Raw genomic sequence first — 14097 nt, 5'->3', positions numbered from 1 at the left:
TATATATATATATATATATATATCCAATTTATATATTTGTGTATCTAATAATTTCTCAGCAAGAGAAATAGAAGAAAAAATTAAAATGAATGCTTCATTTGTCTTGTGAAAATTTTCTTTTGAAAAAGTTTAATAGAAACTAAATAAGAAATTTAGGGCAAGTCCTTGAAAATGATTTTTATTTCTTATTTTTAGTTTTTGAAGCAATTATAAAAATGTTATTTATTTATTTATCTTTTTTTTCTCGTAAAAAAAAGACAATATGTATATTTTTAAATTTCTTTAGTTTTTTTAATATTCGTGTAACAAAGTTCAAAAAAATATTCTTTATTATTTTTCAACTTCCTGCATAAATGTTGAACAATCGGAAAGCAAAACATGCTTGTAATTATTTTGAAAATGAAAAATGAAAATGGTTTTGTAATGTCTTTATCAAAAGGCTTTGAATGTTCTTGAAAATTTAAGTCTTTTTGGTATGCATATTAAAATGATTTATATTTTAATTGTATTAATGGGTAAGCTGAAATTATTCTTTGAAAGTATTATGGAAATTAAGATTGGGCAAAGTTAATATCTTAGCACTTTTCCTCCTTCTAAAGTGATGGGAGATGCCACAACATTTTTTTGAAATAGTCATTTAAAAATTGTTAAAACTCTGAATTCTTATATAAAATTATTTTTGAATTAAGTGGTAAGCTTTCCTCTTTTAGATATAAGTAAACATCATTTTAAAATTTTAAAAAATTAGTTTTGAGTTAAGCATGCATATGTGCGCGAGACACATTAAAATTAGATAAATTAGTTGTATGATTTTTTTTCGAGTCATCATGTGATGTGGTTTTCTTTGAAAATAATAAGCTCTTTGTAGTTTATTTACAAATATGAGTCTAAGTATCGAACTTGATTTTCGTGTTTACAATATTTCATGATAATCTACAATTAAGAGGAAACAAAGATCTTCAGAGACCCTAGATGGCATCGAGGCCATATAGGTCATGTAATTATAAAATCAAATATGAATTGTGTGTCTAGGGTTGGATTTACATTTACGGGAGAGAGGGCTAACAACATAAATGTACCAAGCTGGGATTGCATCTATTTAACATGGGTCTAAGTCCAAATAAGCAATATTTGTGCGCTTAATTCAATTTTTATTTTTATTTTTTAAAATTTGGGGCTCTAATTGAACATAAAATTAGATTCATGCATATCAATTAATATTTTTAAAAATTTTCATAAAATATTTGAGAACACCAAGTAACTACAGTCCTAGAGTCATCATTGAATGTGTAATTTACCTTCTCTGGTAAATTCTTTTTATAAGCTTTCTCAAGACACAAAGGGTTAATGCCTCATTAATAGGGGGTTATATGCCATTATTAGAGGTATAAATTACAACTCTTGGTATATCCACTTTAACACAAGGAAAATCAAAGGTCTCTTAATCAATAACCTTTAAACCATAGGTTACTTTCATCCATATTAAATGTCCCTTGCTCCCTAGATTTGAAAGGTACTTTCTAGTTTGAGAGTAACTTAAAAATCACATTTTTTTCGACTATTGATTACAATTAAAACTCATCTGTCAATTATAAGTATAACTCATTTATTTTTTATATGAGAAGAGTTCATCTACCATTTATGAGCATATCTCATTTGACATTTTATGAGAATGACTATGTGTTGAATATAAGCAAGATTCATTTGTCAGTATAAATAAAACTCATTTATTTATGGTAGGGTTCATCTATTGATATGAACATGATTCAAATTTTTATGAATAATACTGATATGTCAATATGAGCAGAGCCCATCTATTTATGAGTCATGCTCATCTATTGATATGAACAAGATTCATCTATCTATGAGCAATATAAGAAGAGCTCATCCATGATATGAGTTAAACTTTTCTATTAATGAGTAAAGATTTTCCATGATATTAGTTTGGCTCATTTGTGCACGAATGCTTAAATTGTGAATTCAGATTACACACACTTGCATAATTGTTAAGTAATTAATCTTCTACCAACCTCAAATAATTTCAAATAAATTATTTGAAATTTATATATATATATATATATATATATATATATTCACATATGTATATAATTGCTAACACACATAGATTTATGAGTTTTCTTCAAAAAACTTTCAACAAACACCCAACAAACTATTATATAAGGGTATGTTCTCAATCTTAATAAAGTTTTCTTCATCCTATATGTGCATATTTCTTCTTTCTTTCTCTTATTTATTTATTTATTTATTTTTTTGTGGTTACTGACAAAATAATTAAGCTTAAGTTAAGGAATAGACATTCCTTTTCGTTAATGACTAAAAATCCGATGAGAAGAGAATAATCTAGAGATTAAAGTTCTAACTAAACAAATAGTGTTAAATAATAGTTTGAACATTTCATCAATATCCCAAGTTGGTAAGTCCTTGAAAACCTTATAGATGTATTAGCCTCTAAAGCTTCATTCAAAAATAAGTGTAAATAAGACTTTATCTTTAATGTCCAATTAGTTTCAAAATCTATCACAATGCAAAGAGTGGAATGACCAATATTCTCTCCTATTATACTTTTGTTCTTTTATTGGTTTGCATTGTCAATTTATCATTCCATTACATGGTTGTATGAGATTACAATCTACAACTCAACTCAAATATTTCCAAAACCTTTCTTTCTAAGCGGTTTCATTAGTTTTGTGATCACCCCTATACACAAGGATCATAAGCAATCAAGGAAAAGAAGAGAGTTTGGGAGACTCCTCATGGCCTTCAAGGGCTCCTTCAACACTCAACTACCCAAGTCAATATTGAGATCATACATGATATGACAGTACAAAATATGAAGTGTATTCCTTATATTCATTTTAAAAACGTTCCTTTTATAAGCTTCCAAAGAATTAAATGGCCCATAAAATTATAGGCCCTATTATAAGGAGTTTTATGTCATTATAACATTTATAAGCTACACCTCTTAACAGTCCCATTTTAATATACAAAAAGAAAAAAAGAGAGATCCATTTAATTAATAATTTTTAAATCATATGATATTTTTACTCAAATACAATGCAAATATACAATTTCATTATTTGTGAATATGAATGAATTTATGTGAAAATGCAAAACTCTTCTTGGCACATATCTTTTGGTTTTCAAGTTTTAGCTTCTAATTTTAATGTTAGTTTTTTAAGAATAAAAATAACTTTTGTTACCAACACTTAAAACTTTTATGAAAAAATTACATAAATTATATGTGGTTTAACCCAATAATAAATAATAAGTCATCCTGTGAACCCCACAACGCAATAGAACTAGTGAGAGAGCTGCAGCAAGCAGGCGTTCAAGAGTCTTCTTCAGACGGGAGAGGAACCTACCGTGGCTCTGCAACGGGCATGCGTTCAGAAGTACTCTTCTTCTTCTTCTTCTTCTTTTTCTGGTAGCACTGTTCTATTCTGATTCTTTTGGCAGATGTGAGAAAGGGCTGCCCTTGTTCCCTAGATTTCCAAGATTAATGATTTTAGGGTTTGTCTGGTGCATTTGGGTTTCTGGGTTTTGCTAAAATTTGAAGTTCTAGAAATTGGAAGGAATTCTTGAATTGTTACGATAGGAAGTTCTGGGGTCGCCTGAGTCATCCGTTTTTAAAATTATTAATTCTCTCACCCTCTGAACATTTTTTTAAAGTCCAAACAATGAATTCTCAGTTCATGGAATTCGAAATGGTGGAATTTACACCCTATTGAACATTTGGGATCATTTTAAACATCATCCTCGGGAAATTGCAATTGTTTTCGGGCAGGATGAGAGAGAGAGAGAGAGAGAGAGAGAGAGAGAGAGAGAGAGAGAGAGAGAGAGAGAGAGCCTCTGCTTTTATGTTGATAGCTGTAAATTACTGGAGGGTGAAGATGGTTTTATTTTATATTGAATCATCGTTGATATATACACATGCACATACCTACATACGTATATTCTTTGTTCTGTTTTTTTTATTTCATTTGTATTTTAACATAATAATCGTATAGTGAGCAGTACAGGGAGATTGCTGATGCTTGCTGGATACAGATACTGACAGGGGAAGGGAGGGATGGGAGTGGGCTCGGACTCCAGCTCAAATGGATGGAGTCGAGCTCGGGGATTGGTAGCGAAGACGCTGGTGTTGGTAGGAGGGGCACTGCTGCTCAAGCGGCTCACGAAGTCCACTACCCGCTGGGATCATACCAGAGTGGTTGCTAGATCTCTCAGCGGTGAGAAGGTCTTCTCTCTAACCAACCCTAAAAAAAACATGATGTCATCTTGTTCTCCAATTGTTTACGTTTGCACATGTAGCCATCCACATTGTCTTGTCCAAATATTCCAATTTGATCCTCTTATCAATTGTTTTTGTTCTGGTTGTTTCTGCAGTTTTCAAGGGATCAAGCATCCAGGGATCCTGATAATTACTTTAATTTGAGGTATTCTTCTCCCCATCACCCTTGATTATTACTGATATCACTAAGTGCTTATCTGTGAGTAGTTCAATTGAATCAAATGTCACCTTTTTTTAATACATTGGTAATTTTTTAATATCAGTTGTTCTTATTCCTTTCATATTCTAGTTGATTTCTGATGGCCTTTACCTCTATGACATATTTTTTAACTATAGTACTCTAAAATTCTTGTCCTAAGCTATTCCCAGTTTCCCATCTTAGATCTGGCTAGGTTCTCTGCATCTGCTGCTATATATTGTTTACCAGCTATTTACAGGTTCCAGAAGTCTTAAACTGAATCTTCTGGTTACCTGGTCTGTGTAATTTGCAAGAATTGACTGCTAAGCTGCTTGTGTTTTGGGGTGTCTAAGTTCTTACTTATTTTAAACCTAAAGAACATTCAAACAGTTAGAGCTTTTCCCCTTCTGTGCAGGATGCTTACATGCCCAGCAGCGGAGATGGTGGACAGGTCAAAGGTTTTATATTTTGAGCAAGTTAGTGTGACTGGCGAACTGCGCATATTCATCTTTTAATTTTGGCAGCTATGTTTCAAAAGTTTATCTTTTTGAGTGTTCTATTTCCTTTGCAGGCATTTTGGAGGACTCCTCAAAAGCCCTTTCGACAGGTATGCTCTGCACATTATTCACCTCTCTAAGTTGCTATTTTTTGACATTTCCATACATGCATTGTGCTTGTGGGTGAGATCTTTTTTGTGGTTATTGCATCCTCATTTCCTTTTTTTAAAAAAAAAAAATTTTTTTAATTAGATTTGATTTCTTTCATTTTTTTTGTTGTAGTTCCTGCACAAGGTGGTGTTATGGAAAATTTTTATTCATCAGAGTGGATTCATTGTGAATTTTTCTCTGCATGACTCCTAGAACTAATATTGAATGAAAATTATGGTTTTGGCTGTTATATTTTTTTATTGTTCCAATCAATTTCATGCTACTATTATTTTTTGACCAGTATAAATTCTAATAGCTATGTGGTTGCAGAGATTTTTTATGGTGAAGCCTTGTCCAAATGAGATGAAATGTGATGTTGAGGTGGGATTCAAGCCTTTTATCATACTTCTGCTCTTAAGAGCATAAATTGCCTTTATTGGAACTTCTCTTCTTTCTTGGTTTTACCTCAATAATTTCTAGGCATCTATTGTTGTTATTATAATTACTCGTGCTGGCCACACACACATGCAGACACTCAGGCTCACAGACAGTGGCAGACCCCAGAAATTTTCTTCAGTGGGGGGCTAAAAATATATAGATAAAAAAATAGATAATTTTTTTTCTTCATATTTTTCTACACAAAAAATTAAAAAACATTTATATTATATTCACATTTAACACTAGTAATAATTTTGAAAGTTCAGGTCTTTCATGTTTGTTGTTTTTGAAAGTGGGGGCAAATGAGTGTTTTTAGTGGGGGCATCTCTTTAATTTACCCAAAAAACTCTTTATTTTAAAATTTTCAGTGGGGGCACCTTCCCCACTCACGTGTATGTAGGTCCGCCACTGCTTGCGGATGTAGACACCAAACAGTCACTAGCATCTTTTGACTTATGCCAGCAATGGTTCGTTTGCAGATTTGATATAAAATGTGAAGTTTTTATGTGATTGCATTATGGTTGGAACATGATGTTTGGTGAATGTTTGTTCTTCACAGAGACAACGAATCTTAGGGCCCTTTTTGGTATCATTTTCAAGAATTGCTTGCTCTCATTTCCAAAAGATTAAAAAAAAAATGAACTGCTGAGAATGTCGTCATTTTTGGTTTAACTGTCAATAGGCTTGTGTTTTTAAAAATGTAGGGAACAACATTTTTTCATAAAATAAATTGGCACGCTTCAGGAAAATTTTTTTTAAACAGTTTTCATTAATATTCTTCTAAATTCACTTCTGCATAGTTTTTATGCTCTCCATTTTCAAAAGTGAAACAAATGTTCATACCAAATGGTACTGTATGTTGTCCATTCCCACTTTATTCCAAATGGTGTATTCTTTTGGTGTAGGGAACTACATTTTTTTCATATACTAAATTGCCTGCTTCAGGAAAATTCTTGTAACAGTTTTCATGAATATTGTGCTAAATGCATTTCTGCATAGTTTTCATGCTTTCCATTTTCAAAAGTGAAAAACAGTTCTTCATACCAAATGGGACTGTATGTTGTCCATTCCTACCTTTTATTTTGGGATGGTTTAAGAAACTCTTCGTTTTTTCACTAGTGGGCCTGGTATATTTTTTTGTAGCAATTGATATCAAGCATCTCCTAACTGGAATATTTTTACAAATGGGCAGTTAAGTTCTTATGCCATTAGAGATGTGGAGGAGTACAAGAACTTCTGTGATCGTGGAAAGGACCAGCGCCCACTCCCTGAAGAGGTTATTGGGGTAATCTTTTGTTCGCATTTAAAATTTAATATTTAATTAATTTATGACAGTCGTTATGTTTCGATTCCAGAATGTGTACAATTGATTCTCTGACTTTCATGATGAGATTTTATAATATCTCTATATTTCACAATATCTTGTACTTGCATAGGTCGTGCTGAATTTGATATGCCAATATCAAAAGTGAAAAACAATTCTTCAAGCCTTGCCTTTCAGACAACTTGCTCACTTTGAAGGTTTCAAAATTTTTTTAAAAGATGATGTGCCTTCTTTTATCATTTCTTTTACTTTTATTTTTTAAAAATTTTAAGTGTTGGGTAGAGATGGTTTACCTTGCAATATAATGATTCCTGATTAGGAATGTTTACTTAAGCAACACTGGCATGCCTGAAGTATTATATGCAACTCATCACAAGGCATGTCAACCTTATTTTGATTAGTCAAAAGAACAAATTTTTTAATAGATAAAATTGCAATACATTTGAATGCCCCAAAAAACAAAGCTGCAACAAGCTAAGTGGAAAGACAACTCATAAATTCAAAGCAGACAACACCCCCAGACTAGAGAATTCATATAACCAGAAGAAGGGGAAAAAATAACAAAACTAAACTGAACTCAACTAAAGTTACCCCTCCAACTGAAGCTGAATGAGGTACAAGCCAACAAACTTCACCGGAAACAGCGAGCAAAACTCAAGCACACCAAGCAAGCACAATCCAACCAATTTAAATCATTGGAGAACCATTTACTGCTAGAAGAGCCTGCCAACTATGGAATGATCATCAGACAACTGCTCAGTCACGTCGATAATAATGGAAGTAAGAATCATGCATTGAGCACTGATGCATGAAGAACAACAATAAGATTAACCATAGGTCAGCAGCAGCACTTGAAACCAAGCTGAAACTTGAGAAGCCTGCAGTGTAAAATTCTTCAGATTTATTTACTCCAGTTTTCTTTTGAAATCCAGAATTTATTCATTTATTAGATTATCATCCATATTTCCAACGATCACTGTTGCTCATCTTTCAGAAGTTGATGTTTTCTACCTGTCAAACTGGAGGTCTTTTTTATTTCCACCAACATAGCATCCCTTGTTATTGTCTGAAGCTTCCGCCTGGATGACAACTTTGTTCTTTAACTTTTTTTTATTCTAGTTTTTTTAATTTCCACAACTTATTGTTTCAAAAATAGTTATATTGATAGGTAACTATGAAGGGGGTTGTAGAGTCGGCTGGGCCATTTCTGCTGATTCATCTCTTGTCTTCATAGATGCATCATATTGAAGCTTTCTTCTATCCAAGACATGTTGATTTATCATGCCCAGAATATTCCTAGAACCAGCATCTCTCCGTTATTATACCCAAAGCATCTAATCCCTTGACCTCAGATCACCCAAAACCATGCATAGGCTGCACAACATGCTCAACACCACTCTGCAGTCTCTAATTTAAACTTCCAATCCTTCAAGGGTCAGCTCAGAATCTTATGAACATTGAACAGCAGCATCAGCTGCTTGAGTCTGGTGATCTCATCAGCTGAAGTCCTCCCCACTGACCACACAGAAAAATAAAAGAATGCTTGAATGCTTCTTACAGGCAGAGTCAGCCACCTTTGACATAAGATGTTCAGCTGCTTGCGACATCATGGGAATGTAAAGAACCTGTATGCAATTTGGGTCCTAATTAAGGTGGTATCCTGGCTTATGGGCAGTGCTTAATTTAGGGCCGTTTTGTATTGCTACTGTTTATTTTATTCTATTTTATTTTATTTTATTTTAATTTCTATTTTTTCTTTTTATACAGTGAATATACAGATTATGAAAATGTGTCTATTCACGTTGCGGGTTTTTTTGTTTCTGTTAATGGTTTTTAGCTGTTTGTGAAAAATTGAAAACCAAATTTATGATTTTCAGTTGTTTTGGCAACCTATTATTAGAATATTTTAGTATTTAGAATTAACTTGTTTGGATAAAATCATTCATTTTATCCATATTTTTTAATTAAAATTAAAATTAAATGATCATATGAGTTTAAACTAGAAGAAAAATAAAAAAAATTCCCATAAAATTTTAAAAATAAAAATAAAAATCATTTTCCAAATATTTGTACTGTATTTCAATTGTCATTTGTCATATATAATAAGGTTGCTCTTGTAAAGTGAATTTTGAAATATAATAAGTAAGTAAAATAATTATACTATTTTCTTTTATTATAGGATTTCTAATTTATATTACTTTGTACTTTTATTATTTTAATCATATTGTATAAAAGTTAACATTTGTTTAATCAAAATTTTAATTTGGTTTAGTTCTAGAATATTAACCAAACATGTTGCTAGTTTAGTTTTTAATTTTTAGTTTTTGTTTCTAGTTTTTATTTTCATAATTTTTGATAGTGATATCAAATGGCCCCTTAAGGATACATTGCCAGGAGATTTTTATCATGTGATTTCAAATAAAGCACGTAAAAATTATGCATGACAGGTGGCATATTGACTTCTGAATAATGAGAAGTATGACCCTAGGTATAGCAGGATCCTGAGATGCAATTTGTGAACAACCTCAAATAGTTGGGCAATGTCTTTGTTAGTGGCATATGGCGGAGTTGTTGGCACAACATTTGTTTACCTGCCTTGTAGCTCACACTTTTACTCTGTAACTGTAGTAATTTTTAACACTAGACACAGGGTGTGCATGTGTGTATTGTACTTATTTGGGTAATGTGGTTCATTATTTAATCTTTACCATCTTATGGATGATCAGACAAAGTTTGACATGTTTAAACTTTGAGGTCTGCAAGTGCAAAGGGGCATGGATATTTTCCGAGAAAAACATAGTTGATAACAGAAAAATGTTTGATAATTGATATGCTGTGTATGTGTGATGTCAGCTGGGCATTTTGATTAATACAACTCAGCTGAGTCTACTTGGCCTCAGATGATATTTGTCTGTCATTTCTGCACTATCAAGGACTATATCTTGTTTTGAATTATTTATAACAAATAATTGCTGATGGTAACAGTGTTCTTTTTTAACATAAACAGGACACATATTCTTGTGTGCTGATGTTAACCCGTTGTCCTGCAAGTTTATTGGTGAAATTTACCTACATAATTTTTTGTATTCGAAACTTTGTTATACTATGGACAGGACATTGCAGAACATTTGACAACCATATACCTCAAACGCTGTGAACGTGGAAAGAATTGCTTATATGAAGGTTCAACCCCACCTGGCGGATTCCCTAATTCATGGGTACTTGTTGCTCATACCCAGTGTTGTTTTTACCGATTCTCCTTGGTTTCTAAGTTATCATGTGGTGCAAGCAGCTAGACCTAGGACTCGGATATTCAAACATATTTTACAGCCTGAAGCTGTGCCCTGTCCAATTATTCATATTTGATTATGATCCCATTTCTTTGTGCAGAATGGTGCATCATACTGTACTTCAGAACTTGCAGTATTGAGGAATAATGAGATACATACTTGGGATCGGGGCTATGATGATGATGGGAATCAAGTAAGCTTTGATGGCTTTACCTTCTTCTGTAAATTACTAGAACTTCTTGATCACGGCGCTTTTGGTTGAAAATTTTTTTATAGCATTCAGTGAACAATGTTTCATCTATCGCAGGTTTGGGGTGTTACAAAGGGTCCATATGCGTTCAAGCCTGCTCCTACATCAAGCATCAATGAAATGTTCTCTCCTTTAAATTTCTCCCCCCCACGGTCCATGGAGAAGCGAATAGAGGGTTCATTTGCCCTTCAAGATTGATAATATATTTACAAATTACAGTGTAAATTTTCATATTCTGCCATCTTAATAGTATGTTAAATTATATTTTTCGTAGGTACCATTTGGATCAAGAATTTTGTTTGAGTAAAGAAAAATAATATATATATATATATATATATATTAAATTGTATTTGCTCTTGTATTAAATAGTATGGAAAGTTTGTTTTTTTTTTTTGGTGTGATATGGTTAAAAATTAAGAATTAAATTTTAATGGAGTGCCAAATTAAAATTTTATTCATTTGTTATATGTTTTTATTTATTTATTTCTAAATTTTTTCGATAAGTAAATATGAATCAACAAATTCTTTTACATTGCCTTTTTCTTTCTCATATTTTTAAAGTTCCAAAAAGGGTTGAATTCTATGTTCTTCAGTTGGGCAAGTTCATTTTTTGGCACTCACTGCTGTGTCAGTCGCATTTTTTAAATTGAATTCTTTTGCTTAATTTTGAAAGAAGACGGCATTTAATTTACACTTCAATGTTCTGCTGGATGATACTTATGAGCTGAAGTTGATTTTCCTTGGAGCATGCTTGTCGATTTCATGGAACATATGTAAGTTGTGGAAGTGAATGGAAAGTAACAAGAATTAATATAATGTTCCCGCCCAGGTCACTCCCAAACAGCTAGAGGACTCTACATAGTTGACATGATCAACCCTTGAAAGTGGTGTTGAGATAAAAGTATAACCCAGCAAGTGCTGCAGCTCCAATCACAACAGCAATAGGCAATGCTCGCCTGCAATAGGTTATAAAACATTGGAGGATTGATGGTTGCATCTATTTTGTGTGTGAGAGAGAGAGAGAGAGAGAGAGCGTAGTATCCCATTATTCAACCAAAAAAGAGAACAAATGCTTACCCAACTGCTTCATCTCTCTGGATTTGAGCTTTTCGGGCCTTCCGAGCGTCTGTAGCATTAGCATTTTTGGCGATAGCAGGCTGGTATTGCCTAAATCTTCGTTTGGGGGCACCACAAACTGCAGATAACATCACACAGTTAAGTCATCCTCCCCATTCACCAATTGCCATTCACCTTCTTTATCAATATGAACATGCACATACTTCCAATGTTGACATTGCAGAGACAACATGCACGTACTCACGCATGCGCAACATCAGAGTAAATGGTTTGTGTATGCTGGTGAAGGGCTAATATGCACACAAGCCATTGTCCTCAAAAATAGATAAATGCAATGTTTTCCATAAATCTATGAGTATTGGTAAATCTTAGCTCAAACTCTTCGAAGCCTTAAAATGCTCCATTACTAGGTGCGTAAACGACACAATTTGCTTTCTTAATTTGTTTCAAGCTCACGATTTCCCTTAAAAAATGCATACCGTCTACACACCTTTTTCCCAATATTGGAAGGCACACTGCAGGATAGTGCAGTGCGGACACACCAATGCTATTTTCGTTCCTTCAATCCTAAAACCCCAAATATATCATCAAATCAAATCTCACTCATCTTCAACTTAAAGAAGCGATAATATTACAGCCCTCATTTGAGTCCGAATCATTAATGAGTTGTTAATGAAAAACTTTTGCATGCCTAACTATTTTAAACGGAATTCTGGATAGAACGTGAGTAGATTTGATATGAGTCTGAAGAGGGATGCTTGTGCCTCCTCTGACCCCTCAAGAGTGAGATGAAACTTGATTATTTGAACGGAATTCCAGATAGAACTCACCTGAGTTTGATAAATGAAATAAAAAATGGTTGAGCTTTGAAATAAAAACCTGAAGAGGGACACTCGTGTCTCTTCAAGATTTTTGGAAAAACAAGTTGGTGCCTTTGGACGGAATTTCTGATAAAGCATAAATGGACGCAATAAAAGAAGTAACAAGGAATGAGCCTTGGCAAAAATCTAAGGATGGACAATTGTGTTTTCCCCGATTCTTTAAAAATCAAGTACATATCTTTGAACGGAATTTCATATAAGATGTCGAAGGACTAGAAGAATAGAAAACCTATAATGTGTTAATGAGTAGAAACCTAAAGAGGGACGCTCGTCTCTTCCAATTTCTTGAGAACAAGCTCGTACTGGAGATGGAACACGAGTCAATTCAATACAAAGGCTAGTAATCGTGGTACCTAGGAGTTAATTGTATGTCATTTGACTCGAATTGAAAATATTTTTGGTTAATTTGATAACTGGTTGAGAAACAATCAATTCACAAATGGAAATGGTGCAAATGCATAATGGTAATGGTATTGGCTTGGCATGGAGTTCCAATGGGTTAGTGATGTAGAAATTAATAACTGTCCTTCTGAGGGCAAAATATTGTGTTAACAATAATAATGATTCAAAGCAGCCAGAACATAAAATAAAATAAAAATAAAAGTTAAGAAAAAAATTAGACGGAAATATTGTTGGTTAAAATGATGATGAAATTGAAGCGTGTAAAAAGAATATATATACACACACACACAACACATGGAAACCTGCAGAGGCAGAGCACAAGTGCAGCTGAACCAACCATTTATGTGAATATCGTAATATAATATGAGATGAGAATTAGAAAGTAGTAGTTTGAGGGGAAAAGGGAGGGGGGCGTTGAGGGACGATACCTGGGCAGAAGAACTTATCGGGTAGCTTCTCGAAGGGAGTTCTGTCATTGTAAATATACCTGTATATACACATAAATGCATATGCATGTATGGATCAATCAAGACTGATCAACGAAAGAGGAGAACATTTACACATTAAAACTCAGAGAGAGAGAGAGAGGAGAGAGGAGAGAGAGACCCGCAGTCGCGACAGATGTAGGCCTGCTTGGACGCCACACGCATGGAGATGGATAATTTGGGTGATGAAGTGGGAGTGGGAGGAGGGGGAGGAGGAGAGGGTAAGAGGGCGTTCAGTGATGGGGATGAGAATAAGAAGGGGGATTTTAATTTTAGAGCATAACGATGATGGGAGGCTGCTGGCAGCTGCTTGGATTTGCTGGTGTTGCTTTGAACCACCTCCCTCATGGGCATTTGCATTTGCAGGGCCATCTTCTTCTTCTTCTCTGTACAATCGGGGGAAGAGGAAAGAAGGGACGAGAAGATATCATGTGAGGAAGCGTGGCTTTCATACTCCCCACACAACCCCACGCTCACCCCCATCTACCCTTTTTCCATTCTCTTTCTCTTATCTTCTTGCGTTTACTCAAAAGCCAACCTACAGAACACTCGAAACCTCTTTTTTTTTTTCCCCTCATCATTGTCATCATCATCATCAACAACAAACAACAAATAAAAAAACCATCTCCTAAAATTTGACAAAAAAATAAATACTTTATCTAAAATTTCAAAAAACTCTTACACCTATGAAATTTTGTCTTTTGGACACTTACACCTCTAAAAATATTTATCTTTCTATTAAATAAAAAAGAAAGGTATATATATATATATAACAAAAAAGATATGTGTAAATTTTAAAATCTTATAGAAGGT

At 33.5% G+C, this 14097-nt stretch overlaps 2 protein-coding genes across 5 annotated transcripts; one reads left to right on the top strand and one right to left on the bottom strand.

The window, feature by feature from the left end:
- Positions 1-3282: 3282 nt before the first annotated feature.
- LOC131159432 (chromophore lyase CRL, chloroplastic) lies at positions 3283-10828 on the top strand. Of its 4 annotated transcripts, none has more exons than XM_058114330.1 (10): positions 3283-3413; positions 4069-4258; positions 4408-4457; positions 4906-4966; positions 5062-5097; positions 5468-5518; positions 6768-6860; positions 10013-10117; positions 10290-10382; positions 10497-10828. In XM_058114330.1, exons 2-10 carry the CDS (start codon positions 4091-4093, stop codon positions 10635-10637), a joined length of 798 nt encoding a protein of 265 aa, XP_057970313.1. In that variant the 5' UTR covers positions 3283-3413; positions 4069-4090; the 3' UTR covers positions 10638-10828. The 4 variants fall into 4 exon arrangements, with proteins under 4 accessions (XP_057970313.1, XP_057970314.1, XP_057970317.1 ...); XM_058114331.1 differs by having other exon boundaries at positions 3289-3413; positions 4029-4258; XM_058114334.1 differs by having other exon boundaries at positions 3300-3413; positions 4036-4258.
- A 331-nt stretch (positions 10829-11159) lies between these two features.
- LOC131159433 (uncharacterized) lies at positions 11160-13841 on the bottom strand. The gene is made up of 4 exons (XM_058114335.1): positions 13406-13841; positions 13228-13286; positions 11517-11634; positions 11160-11395 (listed from the first exon to the last, which is right to left on the bottom strand). Exons 1-4 carry the CDS (start codon positions 13765-13767, stop codon positions 11311-11313), a joined length of 624 nt encoding a protein of 207 aa, XP_057970318.1. The 5' UTR covers positions 13768-13841; the 3' UTR covers positions 11160-11310.
- Between the last annotated feature and the right edge of the window lie 256 nt (positions 13842-14097).

The sequence above is a fragment of the Malania oleifera genome, chromosome 7, assembly GCF_029873635.1.
Source record: "Malania oleifera isolate guangnan ecotype guangnan chromosome 7, ASM2987363v1, whole genome shotgun sequence".
Lineage (NCBI taxonomy): Eukaryota > Viridiplantae > Streptophyta > Magnoliopsida > Santalales > Ximeniaceae > Malania > Malania oleifera.
Note: the sequence above shows the minus strand (reverse complement) of the source record. Positions and strands in the feature narration are given on the sequence as shown.

Excerpts from the sequence above, each read along its gene's own strand:
- LOC131159433 (XM_058114335.1), bottom strand. The coding sequence starts at position 13,767 with ATGGGGGTGAGCGTGGGGTTGTGTGGGGAGTATGAAAGCCACGCTTCC. Across the intron at positions 13,287-13,405 it reads TACATCTGTCGCGACTGCGG|GTATATTTACAATGACAGAA; the intron begins GTCTCTCTCTCC and ends GTGTATATACAG. Across the intron at positions 11,635-13,227 it reads CGATAAGTTCTTCTGCCCAG|TTTGTGGTGCCCCCAAACGA; the intron begins GTATCGTCCCTC and ends TGTTATCTGCAG.
- LOC131159432 (XM_058114330.1), top strand. The coding sequence starts at position 4,091 with ATGGGAGTGGGCTCGGACTCCAGCTCAAATGGATGGAGTCGAGCTCGG. Across the intron at positions 5,519-6,767 it reads AGATGAAATGTGATGTTGAG|TTAAGTTCTTATGCCATTAG; the intron begins GTGGGATTCAAG and ends ACAAATGGGCAG. Across the intron at positions 10,118-10,289 it reads GCGGATTCCCTAATTCATGG|AATGGTGCATCATACTGTAC; the intron begins GTACTTGTTGCT and ends TTCTTTGTGCAG.